The sequence below is a fragment of the Lagopus leucura genome, unplaced genomic scaffold, assembly GCF_019238085.1.
Source record: "Lagopus leucura isolate 7727_CA_CO unplaced genomic scaffold, USGS_WTPT01 142-17_obj-0_obj, whole genome shotgun sequence".
Taxonomy (NCBI): Eukaryota; Metazoa; Chordata; class Aves; order Galliformes; family Phasianidae; genus Lagopus; species Lagopus leucura.
Window position 1 is genome coordinate 1,561 of NW_024962854.1, and position 14,225 is coordinate 15,785.

The window sequence follows — 14,225 nt, forward strand, 5'->3', positions numbered from 1 at the left end:
TGTCAAACCGGTCAGTTGAAATGCTTGGTAGTTACAGAGTAGATCATCCTCAAGGAAGGCATTTTGTCATCTTTTTGTACAGCTCATTTCTTACTGTCAGGAAACCTTATACAAGTTAACCTTTTTTGTTCATCATAATGTACAATCAGTTCTCCAGCTAGAGTATTTACCTGCAGCAGAATGTCAGAGTTCAGCCAGGAGCTGCTATGCACAGGCTCCAAAACAGTCCTCAAATTTTGTTGTTGAATTTAATTATAGTTTTATTCAATTATGGGTCACTTACCTGCTAGTATCCTGTAAAATGGCATTGTTTTTAATTTAACTGTATTTCATCTCTACTTATTTTTCGTCCATGTTTTCCTGTCTGTCACTTTTCCTACATTTAACAGCACAGCATCGCACGGATCCAGTGCTTCATCTGTGGTAGCAATCACACAGTGCAGTATGTACATGCAAGGGAAATTGTTGCCTGTGACCTCAGAGTGCGTTCCCTGAAACCTGTTCATCCCCAGCCCACTTCTAAGGGCTGGACTCACAGCCTGGGAGATGCCTCCTGCTAAGAACCATGAAGAGACAAAATCCAATAGTGACTGCCAGAGTAATGTCCCCTTCCTCACCGGTGTGACTCCTGCCAGGCTTCTTGCTCAAACAGAGGCTCCAGCACGCTTGTGCCTGCCTTCCTCGAATTAGAAACTTTGAGTTAACTTCTCAATTCATTAGAAGCCTCTGCCCTTCCCCAGAACTGCAGGGCAGCCACTGAGGCAGCGCTTTCCATCAGCAAGGTCTGCACTGCAGTATGAGTGCAACAAGGGGTGAAGCGGCAGGAGGAGATGGAGAACGGTTGTAGGTCCCTGAGGCTGAGGCCAGGAAGACCCCAGCAGAGGATAAAGGTGATGCAGATGTAATTAATGGTGTCTGCCAAGTGTTACAAACCTCCAGAGGGCATCCAGACCTGGTGAGATTTTGGTGGGGCACAGAGCTTTCAGGTAGCTCTGGACTAGGACAGCAGCAGCCAAGAGCGCTGGAGGTTTGCAGGATGGAATTATGGACCTCATGGATCTTCTCGTTACAGGCCAAAGGAATGTGGAGTTTTCAAGCTTCACTGTGAAAATCAAAACACTTAAGAAAAAGTGATAAAGCAAGAGGCCAATCTCTACAACATATAGGTCACCCTTCACTTGGAGCTCATTTGCCTTGCAAATACTGTATTGTTACTTGCTGGGTCCCTCCCTGCTCACTTAAATGACTAACTCCACCCCGAAAAAGAAGAACTTTTCTGACCTGCTGGAGGAGAGGCAGATCCTGACACCATGGGGCCTGTCAGCTACTCATCAGAGACCTACGACTTGGTGAGTTTGGCCTGGCTTTGCTTGTTGGAGAGAACGAGGGGGTAGAGCTGGCAGAGCTGCGGGTGGGCTGAAGGACCTGGTTGCAATGTCACCTTCTTCTGTTAGGGCTTCTGTTAGGAGCAAGAGGACCTGAGCAATTACTTACGTCCATGCAATTAGACTTTATATCCCTTAATTCTGGACTTGAAGGATGGGGGAACTTAAAAATGACACTGTTGTGTTTGTGGAGCGCTAATGCAATGCAACCACTGACAGTCAGGGGGTGCAAAATGTTCCTGTGCTGAAACCCCCAAATCCCCAACTCCTGTGGGAATGGCCAGAGCCTCCCCAGGACAGCCTGGCCCATGCCATCTTCTTCCGTGCTGCCTGTTGGTCCGAATGCTTCCCAGCTATCCCTATTTTCCATGGGGAAACTCATCTCTGCTGTCAGCACAGCTGTTGGCATGGACACAGCGTAAGGATAAAGCCTGCCTTCTGTGAGCAGGCTGCCCGAGGCTTCACTGGGAGGGAAATACTTTACTTACGAGAAGGGAATTAGAAAACGAGGAAGATAAATTGCAGACACTTCTTCTGAGACTGATGACAGCATATTCTGCCCCGTAGTTCTCGGCGCTAAGGTTGCAGGTCAAAGACAGCAGCTGTACCTTTTAGAGCGCATTGTGCTGCCTCAGGGGAAGTCCACAGCAGTGCTATCATTAGCCAGATTCTATAACGTTGCAACTCAGAATTTCTGTTTTCATGTCGTGGCTCTGTGCGGCAGACCTCAGTTTTTGTTTATTTTCTGTCTCGGAGAGAAATGCCAGATTTAATTTTTACCTATTTTTCTGTCTCTTTCATATACAACGGGGAAAAAAGAGAAGAACTGAGTGGGAAGGGGCCTCCCCTATCCTTTTTATTTGTTCTAATTTATCCAGCATAAAAAATCCATGGCAAACAGGGTTTGTTCCTCCCTGTGACCATAGGTCACACAGAGCAGTGCCACGTGTGGTTTGGGGGTGCCGCACATTGCCACATGCAGTGATTGCATCCACAGCGTGTCCAGAGAGATCTGCAAAGGCCTCAGTGCTGTTCTAACAAAGCAATGACACAAACCTGCGCTAACAGGAGAGGACCAGCTGACCAACAGGACAAATGCAGGCTGAAAACAATTGGAATGTTTGCACTGAGTGGGCATTTATCTCAGTATTGCCCAGCAAGTGCAGCAGGAGCCCTGACCAAGCTTTGCAAAGTTATGACCCCAATTCTCCATAGCAAGAAAACTTTGCCTGCTTAACCTTCCCTAGCTGCAGGCTACACAGAGAAAATCACTGCGGAAGGACCACTGAGATCTCCATGTGGTCTTCCCTGGTACTGAAGGCCAATTCTTATCACAGGGCCAACGTGGCTCAAGAGGCAAACAGGCATCATCATGGCATGATGCTCTTATGTATGTGTTTCTCTCCTTCAGCCCCTAGAGAGCTGAGGAACAGGATTGCTGTCAGTAGCTTGCAGAACTGCGCACCAATGCGGGCAATTTCTGTTATAAGGCTTTGGGAATGCGAGATACTTCTCCTGGCCCTGGATGGGCTAGAAGGGAATGAGTCACTTGGAAAATCCCTAATAGCACACAGACTGCTGCTGCTCTTCTACAGGCAAACGTTTTGACTGCTGGCAGTTGTGCAGAACTGAGAAAAGCAGCTGATGTGCAGAGGAGGCCTGCGTGACTCTGCAGTGTGGGATAGAGGGGATCCCTGAATGTGACAGGATCGTGCCTCCCATTGCACAAATGCATGCATGCATTGTACTGCTTAGTTTCAGGAAAAGGCCCCACTTCACTTTTGTGTTTCCCCAGCAGAACACACACACAAATTGCTCTGGCTGTTACTACCTTTGTGAAGGTGGCCATGTGTGGACTATTTCCAGGTCAGGTGGCCACATGCTTCCAGTCTGAAGGGAGCAATCACAGCACAAGGTTTGGCTTGTTGCATTCGGTGCATCTCCTGCAGCTCTGGTCATCTGCCCTTCCAATCTGAGCCTGGATGCACACGTTTCATCCTTTCATGTTCATCTTCAACTCATCTCTGCTTGCTCCCACCCACACTCATTGCTCGGAGATGCACATGAGAGGATGCCTCAGATACAGCTCTGCTCACACTTCCTCTGCCCACAGCGAGTGGCTTACAGTAAGAGCCCTACCTGCCATCTTATCTGCAATCAGATGGTGGCTGATAGTGGCCTCTGCACCTCCAGCTCTGACTGTAGGGTGACACTGGAAACCATTCTGCAGCCGAAGCCTTTTAACAACACACGCATCTCTCACCTGCAGCTCCAGCATTCTGGCCAGCACACCCATCCACCCATCGTTTCATTTTTCCCTTTGAAACTGGAGTTGTTCAACCTCTCTCCAGTTAAGCTATACCCAGTCTAACTTGTTCCCCTTGGGATTCTCCAGCATAATCACTCCAAGTCCTGAGCAGCCCAGTTTGGTCATTGTGTCAAATTGCTCAGAGAGGTGGCAGATGCCCCGTGCCAGCAGAGAGCCAAGGTCAGGCTGGACGGGACTGTGAGCACTGCTGAACTCTGGGTGTCCCTGTGCGCTGCAGGGAATGGCACCAGGCGGCCTTTGAGAGTCTCTTCCAACTCAAACCATCCTATGATTTGACATTTTCCCCAAGGAATTGCTTACCCTGCTACCTTTCAGTACCTGAGGACCACCCAAGCCTTTTGCACACATTCAGTAATGCTCTGTAGACTTCGCCTTCTCCAACACCCCCAGGCTCCCCTTGAAGTCACACACGTGGTTTCAGCAGTGCAGCAGTTTGAGTTGAGCACTGCCACATCAGCTCCTTACCTGAGAAGGTTGCTTGCAGAGGCATCCAGCACATCACACGGGGAAGGCTTTTAACTGAGAATAAACGCGATCACCCTTTCTAACGAGGTACAGTGCAGGACTTGAGGTTACTTGCAGTCACTTGACTTAGCACATGCAGGGAGAGGAGGAAAGGGCAAAAAATTCCCCCAAATTAGCTCTAAAGCTGTCTAAAGCAGGGCTGGTATTTTTAGATGGGAACTTTGGCTGCCGAGTGAAGGCGCAGCAGGTGCAAACAGCCACAGCTGGCAGTGAAAGGTATGAAAGCAGCAAGCAAAGACTTCCTCTGTGGTTGATGCCGAAGTCTCAGGGCTGGTCTCCAGAGAGGCTGTGGGTGGGGGAGTGCAAAACAACTATTGTGAAGCTCTTCCCGTTTTGTCAGTGATGGCTGAGCTTGCCACAAGCCTCCCGTGCTGAGTGTACATCTGAGCCCTTTTGTTAGCAGCAAGTTTCTGCCAAGTGCCTGAGGACAGAGCATGCCCACCATCTGCAGCAGCTCTGCCATGCTTTCCTTACCGGCTGTCAGCCCAAGGTTGAGTGGTGTTTTCAGATTCCGTTTCTGGCTTTGACTGCAATTAATTCAGAACCACAGAGTTCACCAGCAAGCAGATTTCCCTTCCTGGAATCATGCTCGTAGCTGTGGCATCCCAGTTCCTCTGATGCATTCACTCCTCCAGTTGTTTTGTACCTGTCAGCAGGCAGGACAGGCTGTGCTACAGATAGGTGGGAAAAAAGTCAGAGAAGAGTTCTGTGTGTTGTAAAAAATCAAATGCCTCCAGCAAATAGCTCAGCAAAAAACAGAATTGAAAGTGGTTCTGCTGGAAGCCAGAGTATCCCCAGGTGTGCTAGCTGACAATTAGGGAGTGTGCAGCCCCTCACAGGGGGAGATTTCGGTGATGGGGTTCTTGTGTTCAGAAACTGCCCTCCTATAACCAGACTCTCTGTTCTCCAGAGCCAGGTGGAGCTGAGCGGTTACTACGAGGCTGAGAACAGCACTCCTTCTTTGGAAGGCTACTTTTGCTTCAATCCGGCCTCATCTGTGGTTGGCAACCAGAGAGACCCCTTCAGGAAGGTCTTCATACCACTCGCCTATCTGCTTATGTTCGTGTTGGGAACTGTGGGCAATGCCCTGGTCCTTGTCATTTTAGAGAGGTTCAAACGCTCTCGAACAACCACAGAAAACTTCCTCTTCCACCTCACCCTGGCCAACCTGGCACTGCTGCTCACCTTCCCCTTCAGCGTGGTTGAAAGCCTGGCTGGGTGGGTATTTGGGACTTTCCTCTGCAAGATCCTCAGTGCGGTCCACAAGATCAATTTCTACTGCAGTAGCATGCTGCTGGGCTGCATCGCGGTGGACCGCTACTTGGCCATCGTGTACGCAATCCACACCTACCGCAAGCGCAGAGCTCGCTCCATCCACCTCACCTGCACGGCCATCTGGCTCTCCTCCCTGCTCCTGACCTTACCCGATCTCATCTTCATGGAAGTCTGGACAGATGAGAGCAACCGCAGCATTTGCTATTTTCCAGAGGCTGGGATTCATGGCAACAACGTGTGGCTGGCAACTCGCTTCCTGTACCACAGCGTGGGTTTCTTCATGCCCCTGCTGGTCATGTGTTACTGCTACATGGCCATCGTCCGCACTCTGTGTCATTCCCAGCGCCTGCAAAGGCAGAAAGCTGTCCGTGTAGCCATCCTGGTCACCGGTGTGTTCCTGCTCTGCTGGAGCCCATACCACATCGTCATCTTTCTGAACACCCTTACCAAGCTAGAAGCCTTCACCAAGAACTGCCTGCTGGAGGACCAGCTGGACACCGCCATCATGGTGACAGAGGCCATCGGCTTCACGCACTGCTGCCTCAACCCCATCATTTATGCCTTTATAGGAGTCAAGTTCCGTAATGACTTCTTCCGTATCCTGCACGAGCTGGGCTGCATGAGCCAGGAGACGCTACAAGAGATCCTAGAGGTGACAAGGAAGGGCTGTGGAATCGAGTCTGACAACACCACCTCTATCTCCACTTTCTAACTCAGAAAGGTTGCTGCAGGACCGAAATGGCCTGCCCAGTAGCGTATGTGCTGTGTCCCAGTCCTAAGTTTTACAAGTGTCCCCACCACTCTCTTCATTCCTTAGGAGACCAAGGCCACCTAACACCCAAATCCCACCGCATCGCTTCTGTGGTTCCTTCTGGTTACATACGTACCAAAATCTGTCTGGCAGCTGTTGGCAAATGCCGACTGTCCGATTGTCACTCTGGCAGGGATGGAGGAACCAAAGCAGGTTGAGCCTGTTGTTGCCACAACTCCATCACCAAACTGACTGCAGGAGTCCTGTGCACAGAGCCAGATGCAAGACTGAGTCACGGGGCGGGGGGGGAGGGCAGGAAAAACGCACAGCCAAGTGGAAGTGGAGCTGCATCAGTGAGTGAGGGCTGAGGAGAGGACAAAGCAGGTTCCCATCTCACCTGCTCACGTCACTGAAGACATGCCCAAAGGAAGCAGTGGGGGACAATTGCCATGGTAGCTAGAGCAAGAGATGCGGGTAAGACCATCAGGGTACCCAGAGCTCATCCCAGTGACAAAGGCCACACGGTCTGTGGATGGAATATTGCTCCTCCTGCTGCATGACATCCTGCCATCCAGTCACAGCACATTGCTTTTCCCAGCACAGCTCACCCCAGGAGGCCTTGGACTCGAGTTTGACTGCTGCAAATTCCTCTCCTGACATCAGCCACATCCTTCCCTGTTCACTTGATTTGTTCACAGCAACAGCGAGCGACTTGCTAAAGCAAATGCCTGAGTATGCAAAAGCTGTCTTTTAAAGATGACTGTCTGAACAGATGGCTCAGTCTTGTGACTGAGCACGGAGAAAATGAACCACACATCTCTGTGAGGCTGAAGGTGTAACCTTTTTTGTTTGTTTTTTTTTTCCCCTTTTTCCTTTTGCAGCTCCTTGTACATCGCTTTGTGCATTCTGCCCCACAGTACGGTAAAACATAGGAGACGACCTAATTTGTATCAGTTCTGTTTGTTTTCAGTGGGCTGAGAGGCAGTGCTGCATTTTGCTTAGAACCGTGCTTTCAGATATCCTTGCTCCACCTGCACACACAGGGCCTTTGGGCATGGGGTGCATCCAATATCCAGGTTCACATAGAAAATCCCTGCACCATGGGCATCCAGCAACATCAGCAACTGATCCAAAACAACAGTGGCAGCTTTATACCATCGTTAATGATGGCACTGCAAGCTGGCATGCAGGGCAGCCCCAACAGACTTGTGCAGCTTGCTGCTTCCTACTAAGTCTTGTCAGAGAAACATATCAGCAGGTACACAGGGTTGCTTCCTTACATTTTTCTCATTAGCCAAGCATTGCTTTGGCCTCCACTTAATGACAGTCACACACACACTGTCATACGAGAATGACCCCAACCACTGGAACACATTACAATCTGCTGTTCTGCTCACCTCACTGCTTATGCTTAGTTGGCACAATACCAGTGTTGCCACTGCAGGAGGCATTTTTGTGTCTAAATCACCATATCCTCACCATATCTTGTCACCCTGCAGACAGCAGGCATCACAGAGTGGGTCAGGTCAGACTATCCCAGCTCAGGCAGAGGTTCTGAATGAGCTGCTTACAGGTCTGTCCTGACAACTCCTGAAGTGTAAGGCATTCACAGAATGAACAATCCCCCAGGGCCCGGCCCAGCCCTGCAGAGCATCTCCTACAGCAGCATGCTGCTTCCTATTCCCCGTGATGCCCAGGGGACGTCACTGGGGAGTTTTAGCAGAGCACCCTGCCCCACACAGCGGCCGTGGGGCCGTGACAGGCAGCAGAGCGTGCACAAAGCCAGTGAATGCATGAATGAACGCGTGCCTGGGAGTGCTGCAGAGCTGGGGCTCCCCACCCGCCCTCGTGCAGCTCGCTGTGACTCACGCAGGGTTTCATTTTCCTTATCAAGAAGAGGACCTGCGTCCTCACAATGATGCCCCAGTGCTCGCAGCTGGGCCCCACACCGTCACCCACCGCTGCCCAGGAGGGGTGGCTGGGAGCAGGTGTGCTCAAACAGCGCTGGATGGGATCCGCAGCAGCAGGGAACAGAGGAAAATGAGGCTGTTTCTCACTGACAGCAGTTGAAGAAGAGCTGCTTCAAGCCACAGAGGCGAGAGCAGCCATGTCCGACACACAGCCCCACATCGTGGTGGCAGCTCTGCCCCACACCGCTCCGTGGGCTGAGACCAGGCCGTGGGGCTTTGGCAGCACAGACGTTTGTGAGCAGCCACGTTCAGAGATGAAGCACAGAAAGAAGAGAAATATTTCATTGAAAATCTCTGACCAACACTGTGAGACCGCTGCCCCAAACCACAGTGGTGCCTTAGCTTCACAACAAGGTCACATATCCCACTAGTCTGATGGCTTTGTTGCCCTTTTTACCATTTTAATAAAAACATTAAAGATTAAAATAAGCTTCGTTACTTACATACATTGACTACGTCCTGTATTCTATGAGGGCTGCTCTGAAAGTAATGCCTCCTGTTTTATGATGTCAGCCCACCACATCAGAGGTGGATGCTGGTGGTGCAGCAGTAGAGGTGGAACCTTCCCACCAAGATCCACTGCATGTTGTTGCTGTGTGACAGATGGCAGCAGAGGGGCAGTCGGACACAATGGTGTCTGACACGGAAGTGTGGATGAAGCAAAGGTGTGGAATGGAATTCCTCCACGCAGAAAAAATGGCACCCACTGACGCTTGGTGAATGTTTCTGGAGACCAAGCAGAATGCATAGCTCATAGTAGGGACTGTGTTGGAAAAATAGCATGTTGTAGCTGAAATTTGCTCTGTCAAGCAGTGTTACTGTGCTCACTGTATCAACTGCAGTTTACATGGAAATATATAGGAGGCATTACTTTCAGAGTGACTTATGGACATGCAGCCCAGGGAAGCCAAAAGGTTGGACACTACTGGTGGTACAGCAGAGGATGGGACAGAACAGCACAGCCCCGACTTAGGCAGCAAAATCCTCCTTAGGACAAGGAACCACAGCGAGCTGCGCGGTCGGGCCATCCACTCCATGCAGACTATGGGAAGCACCTCCTGCTGACTGCTGAGAGCACAATTTCCCAGCAGGGAAGCTCCAGCTGCGGTGAACAACCCTGCAGGACATCACACAGACCACGGACGAGAGGCAAGAGGTCAGGTTTTGAAATTTGTCTTTTTAATAAAAAGGCACCTATAAAACAGGTCAATACATTACAGGCAGCACAGATACCCAAAAACAAGCCTAAAAATTGTTTCAAATAAAAACCAATAAGATGTCTTCACATATTGTATTTATATATTTATATTTATATATATATTTATATAATGGTACAAAATGACTGGGGAAGTTTCTCCATGGGATGATAGAGAACAGGTCAGTCACCATTACCTCAATGTGAAAGCTAATTCCAGGTGCTTGATTATTGGACTGAAAAATGCTGTTTCCCAATGATTACTTTTTGGAGCTGAAAAAACATTGCAACGTCATGGTTAAAACATGGGCAAACCTTTTGCTGTGATTAGGTGGAGTCAGTACACAGAACTCAAGCTGAGATGCTGAGCAACAAACTACGAGACATGAGAACAGACACAGCTCACAGCAGCGGGCAACCAGCTGAAGGCAATCTGCCCCGGCCTGACAGGGTCAGTGCTGCTCTCGGGCACAGCTGGGAGCAACGTCCAGGCAGAGGTGCTCCACAGCACCTCCTCTCCCCACAGTTCACCCATCACAGCAGTCAGGGTAGGGCTGGCTTTAGGGCAGCACGATTTTGCAGAAGAGCCCTGACTGCTGCTCTGCAAGTCCGCAGCTCTGAAAGAATGCCAGGATTTCCCTTTTGTATACAGGCCTGCTGAGTTGAAAGGCTTTACTTCTTAGTTATCACTGGAGGACAGGTCTCCCTCCTGCTGTCAGGCTGCCCAGGGTCTGCAGGGAACGTACCGGCGGGCAGAGATCTCAACGGGGCCAACAGAACAGACCAACAAAAACTTTCCTTGAACAGAACAGAGTATGGCTTAAAATTAACTGAGACTAGCTGGTGGGTGATGAGCAGGGCAGGGGGCTGGCAGTGGCGTTTGGATGTCTACAAGCAAATACTGGCAGCCAACACCCCGAGGTGCAGCGAAGAGAAGCCACAGCCATTCAGGCCACTCAAGTTGAGAAAAAGCTGCATACGTTCAAGCCACATCCTCCCACGTGAAATGCTGAAATGCACACCCTGAAAGGATGGAGAACTCAAACAGCTACAACATCAGGTCCAAAGCACGCTGACTTAGCCCTGGGTTAAGTTAGCCCTATTCCTCTCTGCTCTAAATGCCAAGGCAGGGGTGAGCACTTTGTTCCTTTAAAATGATGCTCAGTCAGATTGCAAACAGCACAAAGCATGAGAGCAGAGTGAAGTCCTTTCTGAAATCCAGAGCTGCACTTCCACCCTCGTACTGCTTTCTACAAAATATCCCATTGGCTCAAGGTATTCCTCATTAGATTAGATTATGTGGCTACATCTCGTTACAGATCTGATCAACACAGCCACAGGTTGACATTTCAGCATCGAACAGCTTTTTCTAGCAGCTTGCAAGATGACACGAAGTTCTGCCATTCCCTCCCTACTTGACAATCTCCCTTTTCTTCTGTGGTATCTAACAGGGAAAAGTGAGCGCTGCTACAAGAGAGGTAGTAAGCAAAGTCTGGCTTTGCAGAGATAATCCTCCAACTGGTGTTCATGTGGCAATCAAATGCCCTGAGTTCACAGTGGGATACCCATGGGGTACACCATGCTGGAATGGGGTCCTGCAGAGATCCAGAGACCCCATGAGTGCAGAAGGGCACAAGCTTAATCCTACAGCCCCTTCAGAGAACAAACACAGGAAAGAACACCAGTGCTGCGTGCAGGAAGACCTTACAAAATGGAGGATGGGAAGGGTGAAGCACATCCAGAAAAGCCTGAGTTGTTCAAACAGCTTCCACCAGAGCCTGGGAATAAGAACCTCAGCCTCTTCTATCAGAAACTTAGGGCAGCCTGTGGACGGCTCGTGGCACGCAGCTGGCATCGCACAACACAGCTCTGATTCAGAAGTGCAGCATTGCACACAGGGACAGCACCCTGCAGGCACTCAAGGCCAGGTGGGATGGCGCCCTGGGCAGGCTGAGCTGCTGGGGGGCAGCCCTGCCCACGGCTTTGAGTTCCCCTCCAACCTGAGCCGTTCTATGATCTTCAACAGCAGTGCCTCCCAGTGCAGCAGGACAGGGCTGCTGCAGAGAGCTCAGGGCAAGGAGGAGCAGGAGACCCCTGTGAAAGCCTGGAGGAGGGCAGTGTGAGGAAGGAAGACCTGGGAGACCAACTGACAGCAGAGGGAGAGGGGATGTGGCATGGTCATGGAGGGTGATGGGTGGTAAAGGACTGGTGTAAAAAGGCTGCAAAAGAGCAGGGTTCCAGCTAGCCCCTCCTGGAAGCACAAGAATGAAAGTTCCAGCTCAGCTCAGAGTCTCTCCATCCCTACACACCGCCCTGCACTGAAGGGAAAGGGAAGGCCCAGAGACAACACAGCTGATGGAGACCTTCAGGCCCAGCATGTGATTACCAACAGAGCCTGGATCATTGCTGCCTGTGTCAGCTGGCTGGCATCCTCCCTTTCATGGCCAAAGCAGCAGTGACAGCTGCATCCTAAGGAGCTGCAGCCAAGTGAGCACTGTTCCAGTGGCCGGGGCCACAGCTCTGACCTGCCCAACGGTCCTCAGCCACCGGCTGTGTTCTCGTGCCCAGCTCAGCCTCCACAGGGGCCTGAGATCTGCATGGAGCCGAACACACTGCACGAGCAAATCACTGCAACACCAAGAGTCGCTCTACGATGGGATCTCCCAACGCCCTGCACACCCTGGAGGATCCTCCTGGCCCACCAAGGAAAGCTTTCAATCCTTGTACACTGTTGCCTTTAGCATTTTTTTTCTTTTTTTTTTTTTTTTTCTTAAACATGTTTTGAGGCTTCTATTAAAACACAGAAATACAGAACAATTAAAAACCAGCACAAGTTTTGCCTTTCTCAGCGACCTATTTACAGCTAGTTCCCAAAACCCTCTTACACAGTTTGGTTGCTTAAAAGGAAAAAAAGGGAGAGAGAAGGAAACAAAATGACAAAACAAACAAACAAAGAACTAAACAAAAACAAGGAAAGAAAAACATTTGAAGGAGGAAAATAATAAACTGCCACAGGGTCTGGAAGTCCCCGGCCACCACACAGGGTTCAAAATTAACAGCCCCACTCCCAGTCCCTCCACCCTCTCCTTCCCCCCAAAAAAGAAAGGAAAAAAGAAAAAAACAAAAACAAAAACAAAACCAAACCCAATTCACATCAAGTTTACTGCACATCTGGTTTTCTGTATAGAGGCAAATCCGATATGAAAAGCATCCCACTTGGTGTCCTCCTCTGGCGTCGGCCCCCAACCCGCCCCCAACGAAAGGTTTAAAAACATCTGTACAATCAGGCCCATGCTTTAGAAAGGCAGGTTAGCCATGTTCCCCGGCCCGGGGATGTAACTCATTTGGCTGTCCAGGGAGACGCTCCTCTGCCTCATCTGGTGCGTGACCATTAGGTTCTGCTGCGGTGGGGGTCCCATGAGAGAGCCCTGAGGTGACATGATGTGTCCTGTCTGGGCATACATCTCCCCCGACACAGACATGCTTCTCTGCTTGGCCTGCATCAGCATGAAATTCTGCTGGGCCATCAGGCTCTGCTGCGGAGACATCATGCCCTGATGCATGCTGTTGCCCATCATGCCTTGCTGGGGCGGTATGCCTGTCCTGCCCAGCATGGGCACTTGTCCAGGATGGCACATGGGCATGCCAAGTCCCCTCTGCACGCCCTGCTGCCCCGGAAGGCTGGGGGCATTCATACCTGGCCTCACGGGGGGCTGATCGGCCATCATGTTCTGCAGGTTCATGAGGTGGAGGTTGGAAGGCTGCGATTTGGGTGCTTGGCTGTCACTCTTGGGGAAATACTGCAAGGTGCTGCTTGGCTTTTCTGATGGGATGATCCTGGAGAGGTCAAACTCGGGGATGCCTGTGGGCGTGGGCCGGATGACCTCACTGAGCTCAGGATCGTTCAGTACCGATGCCACCCCGGGGAGCACGGCTGGGTAGGGCTCGCCGATCCGAGGAGGGATGTTCTTGCCCATCATGTGCTGCTGAGGAGGCATCTGGCCGGGCTGCTGGGTAGGAAGGTCCTCGGGTGGCAGTGACATTCCCGGTGGGAAATGCTGCTGCATGCCAGGGCCACCTGCCCCACCAGGGGCCATGGGCATGCTTCCTGCAGGAGACTGCATGGCGTTGTGGGGTTGCTGCATGCGGGGGAACACGAGCTGGTTGGAAGGAATCATCTGTGAACTGTTGGGCACGGGGCCGCACTGCTGGTTCAGCGAGTCCTGGGGCCCTGGGGGCAGCATCATGGGGTTCTGGGGGGGCACCCCCGGCCCCGGCGCACTCGGGTGCATAGGAATGTTGGAGCCTAGCGGGTTTGGGGAGGACATCATAGAAGTAGGGGGTGGTTCGTGGGAAAGAGGCTGCTGACCAGGCAGGTTGATTCCCATGGGGCTCTGGGAGGATCCAGGTCCCACGGAGTTTAAGTGCAGCTGATTCGTTTGATTCCCTGTCACACCTAAGGAGAGGAAAGGAGAAGGGTTAATTCTGCCCACAGACCTCCACCCTGTGGAGCCCGCTGGGACCCACTGCTCAGAAAGCCCTGAGCTCCAAGGAAGGGGACGCAAGAAGGACTTGCAAAGCATCAACATCCAACAGAAGAGCTCCGAAATTCAGCTCCCCAAGCCCACAAACAGCACAGAACGATTCCAGTTTTGCTCACTGCAACTCCGCACAGAGGAGTGACCCTTTAGCACAGCTCCTCCTGTGATCACACACTGCTGAGTGGCAAGGAGGAACAAGACAGAAGTGCCAGCATCCCAACACAAATGCTATCCAGGAGGGACAAACAGGCTCA

General features: G+C 51.1%; 2 protein-coding genes across 2 annotated transcripts in view; one reads left to right on the top strand and one right to left on the bottom strand.

The window, feature by feature from the left end:
• The first annotated feature begins 337 nt into the window (after window positions 1-337).
• On the top strand, window positions 338-6,551 carry CXCR5 (C-X-C motif chemokine receptor 5). Its single transcript, XM_042890988.1, has 2 exons — window positions 338-1,349; window positions 5,150-6,551. The coding sequence occupies exons 1-2, from the start codon at window positions 1,311-1,313 to the stop codon at window positions 6,224-6,226; spliced, it is 1,116 nt and encodes a 371-aa protein (XP_042746922.1). The 5' UTR covers window positions 338-1,310; the 3' UTR covers window positions 6,227-6,551.
• Window positions 6,552-9,392: 2,841 nt separating this feature from the next.
• Window positions 9,393-14,225, bottom strand: part of BCL9L (BCL9 like) — a 42,202-nt gene continuing 37,369 nt past the window's right edge. The window contains exon 8 of the mRNA XM_042890987.1: window positions 9,393-13,886. Within this exon, the coding sequence (XP_042746921.1) occupies window positions 12,727-13,886 (1,160 nt within the window). The 3' untranslated portion in view covers window positions 9,393-12,726. The remainder of the gene's footprint in view (window positions 13,887-14,225) is intronic.

What these genes read in the sequence shown, in the direction of transcription:
- CXCR5 (XM_042890988.1), top strand. Translation starts at nt 1,311, where the DNA reads ATGGGGCCTGTCAGCTACTCATCAGAGACCTACGACTTG. An exon ending in CATCAGAGACCTACGACTTG is followed by an intron (nt 1,350 to 5,149) that starts GTGAGTTTGGCC and finishes TCTGTTCTCCAG; the next exon opens with AGCCAGGTGGAGCTGAGCGG.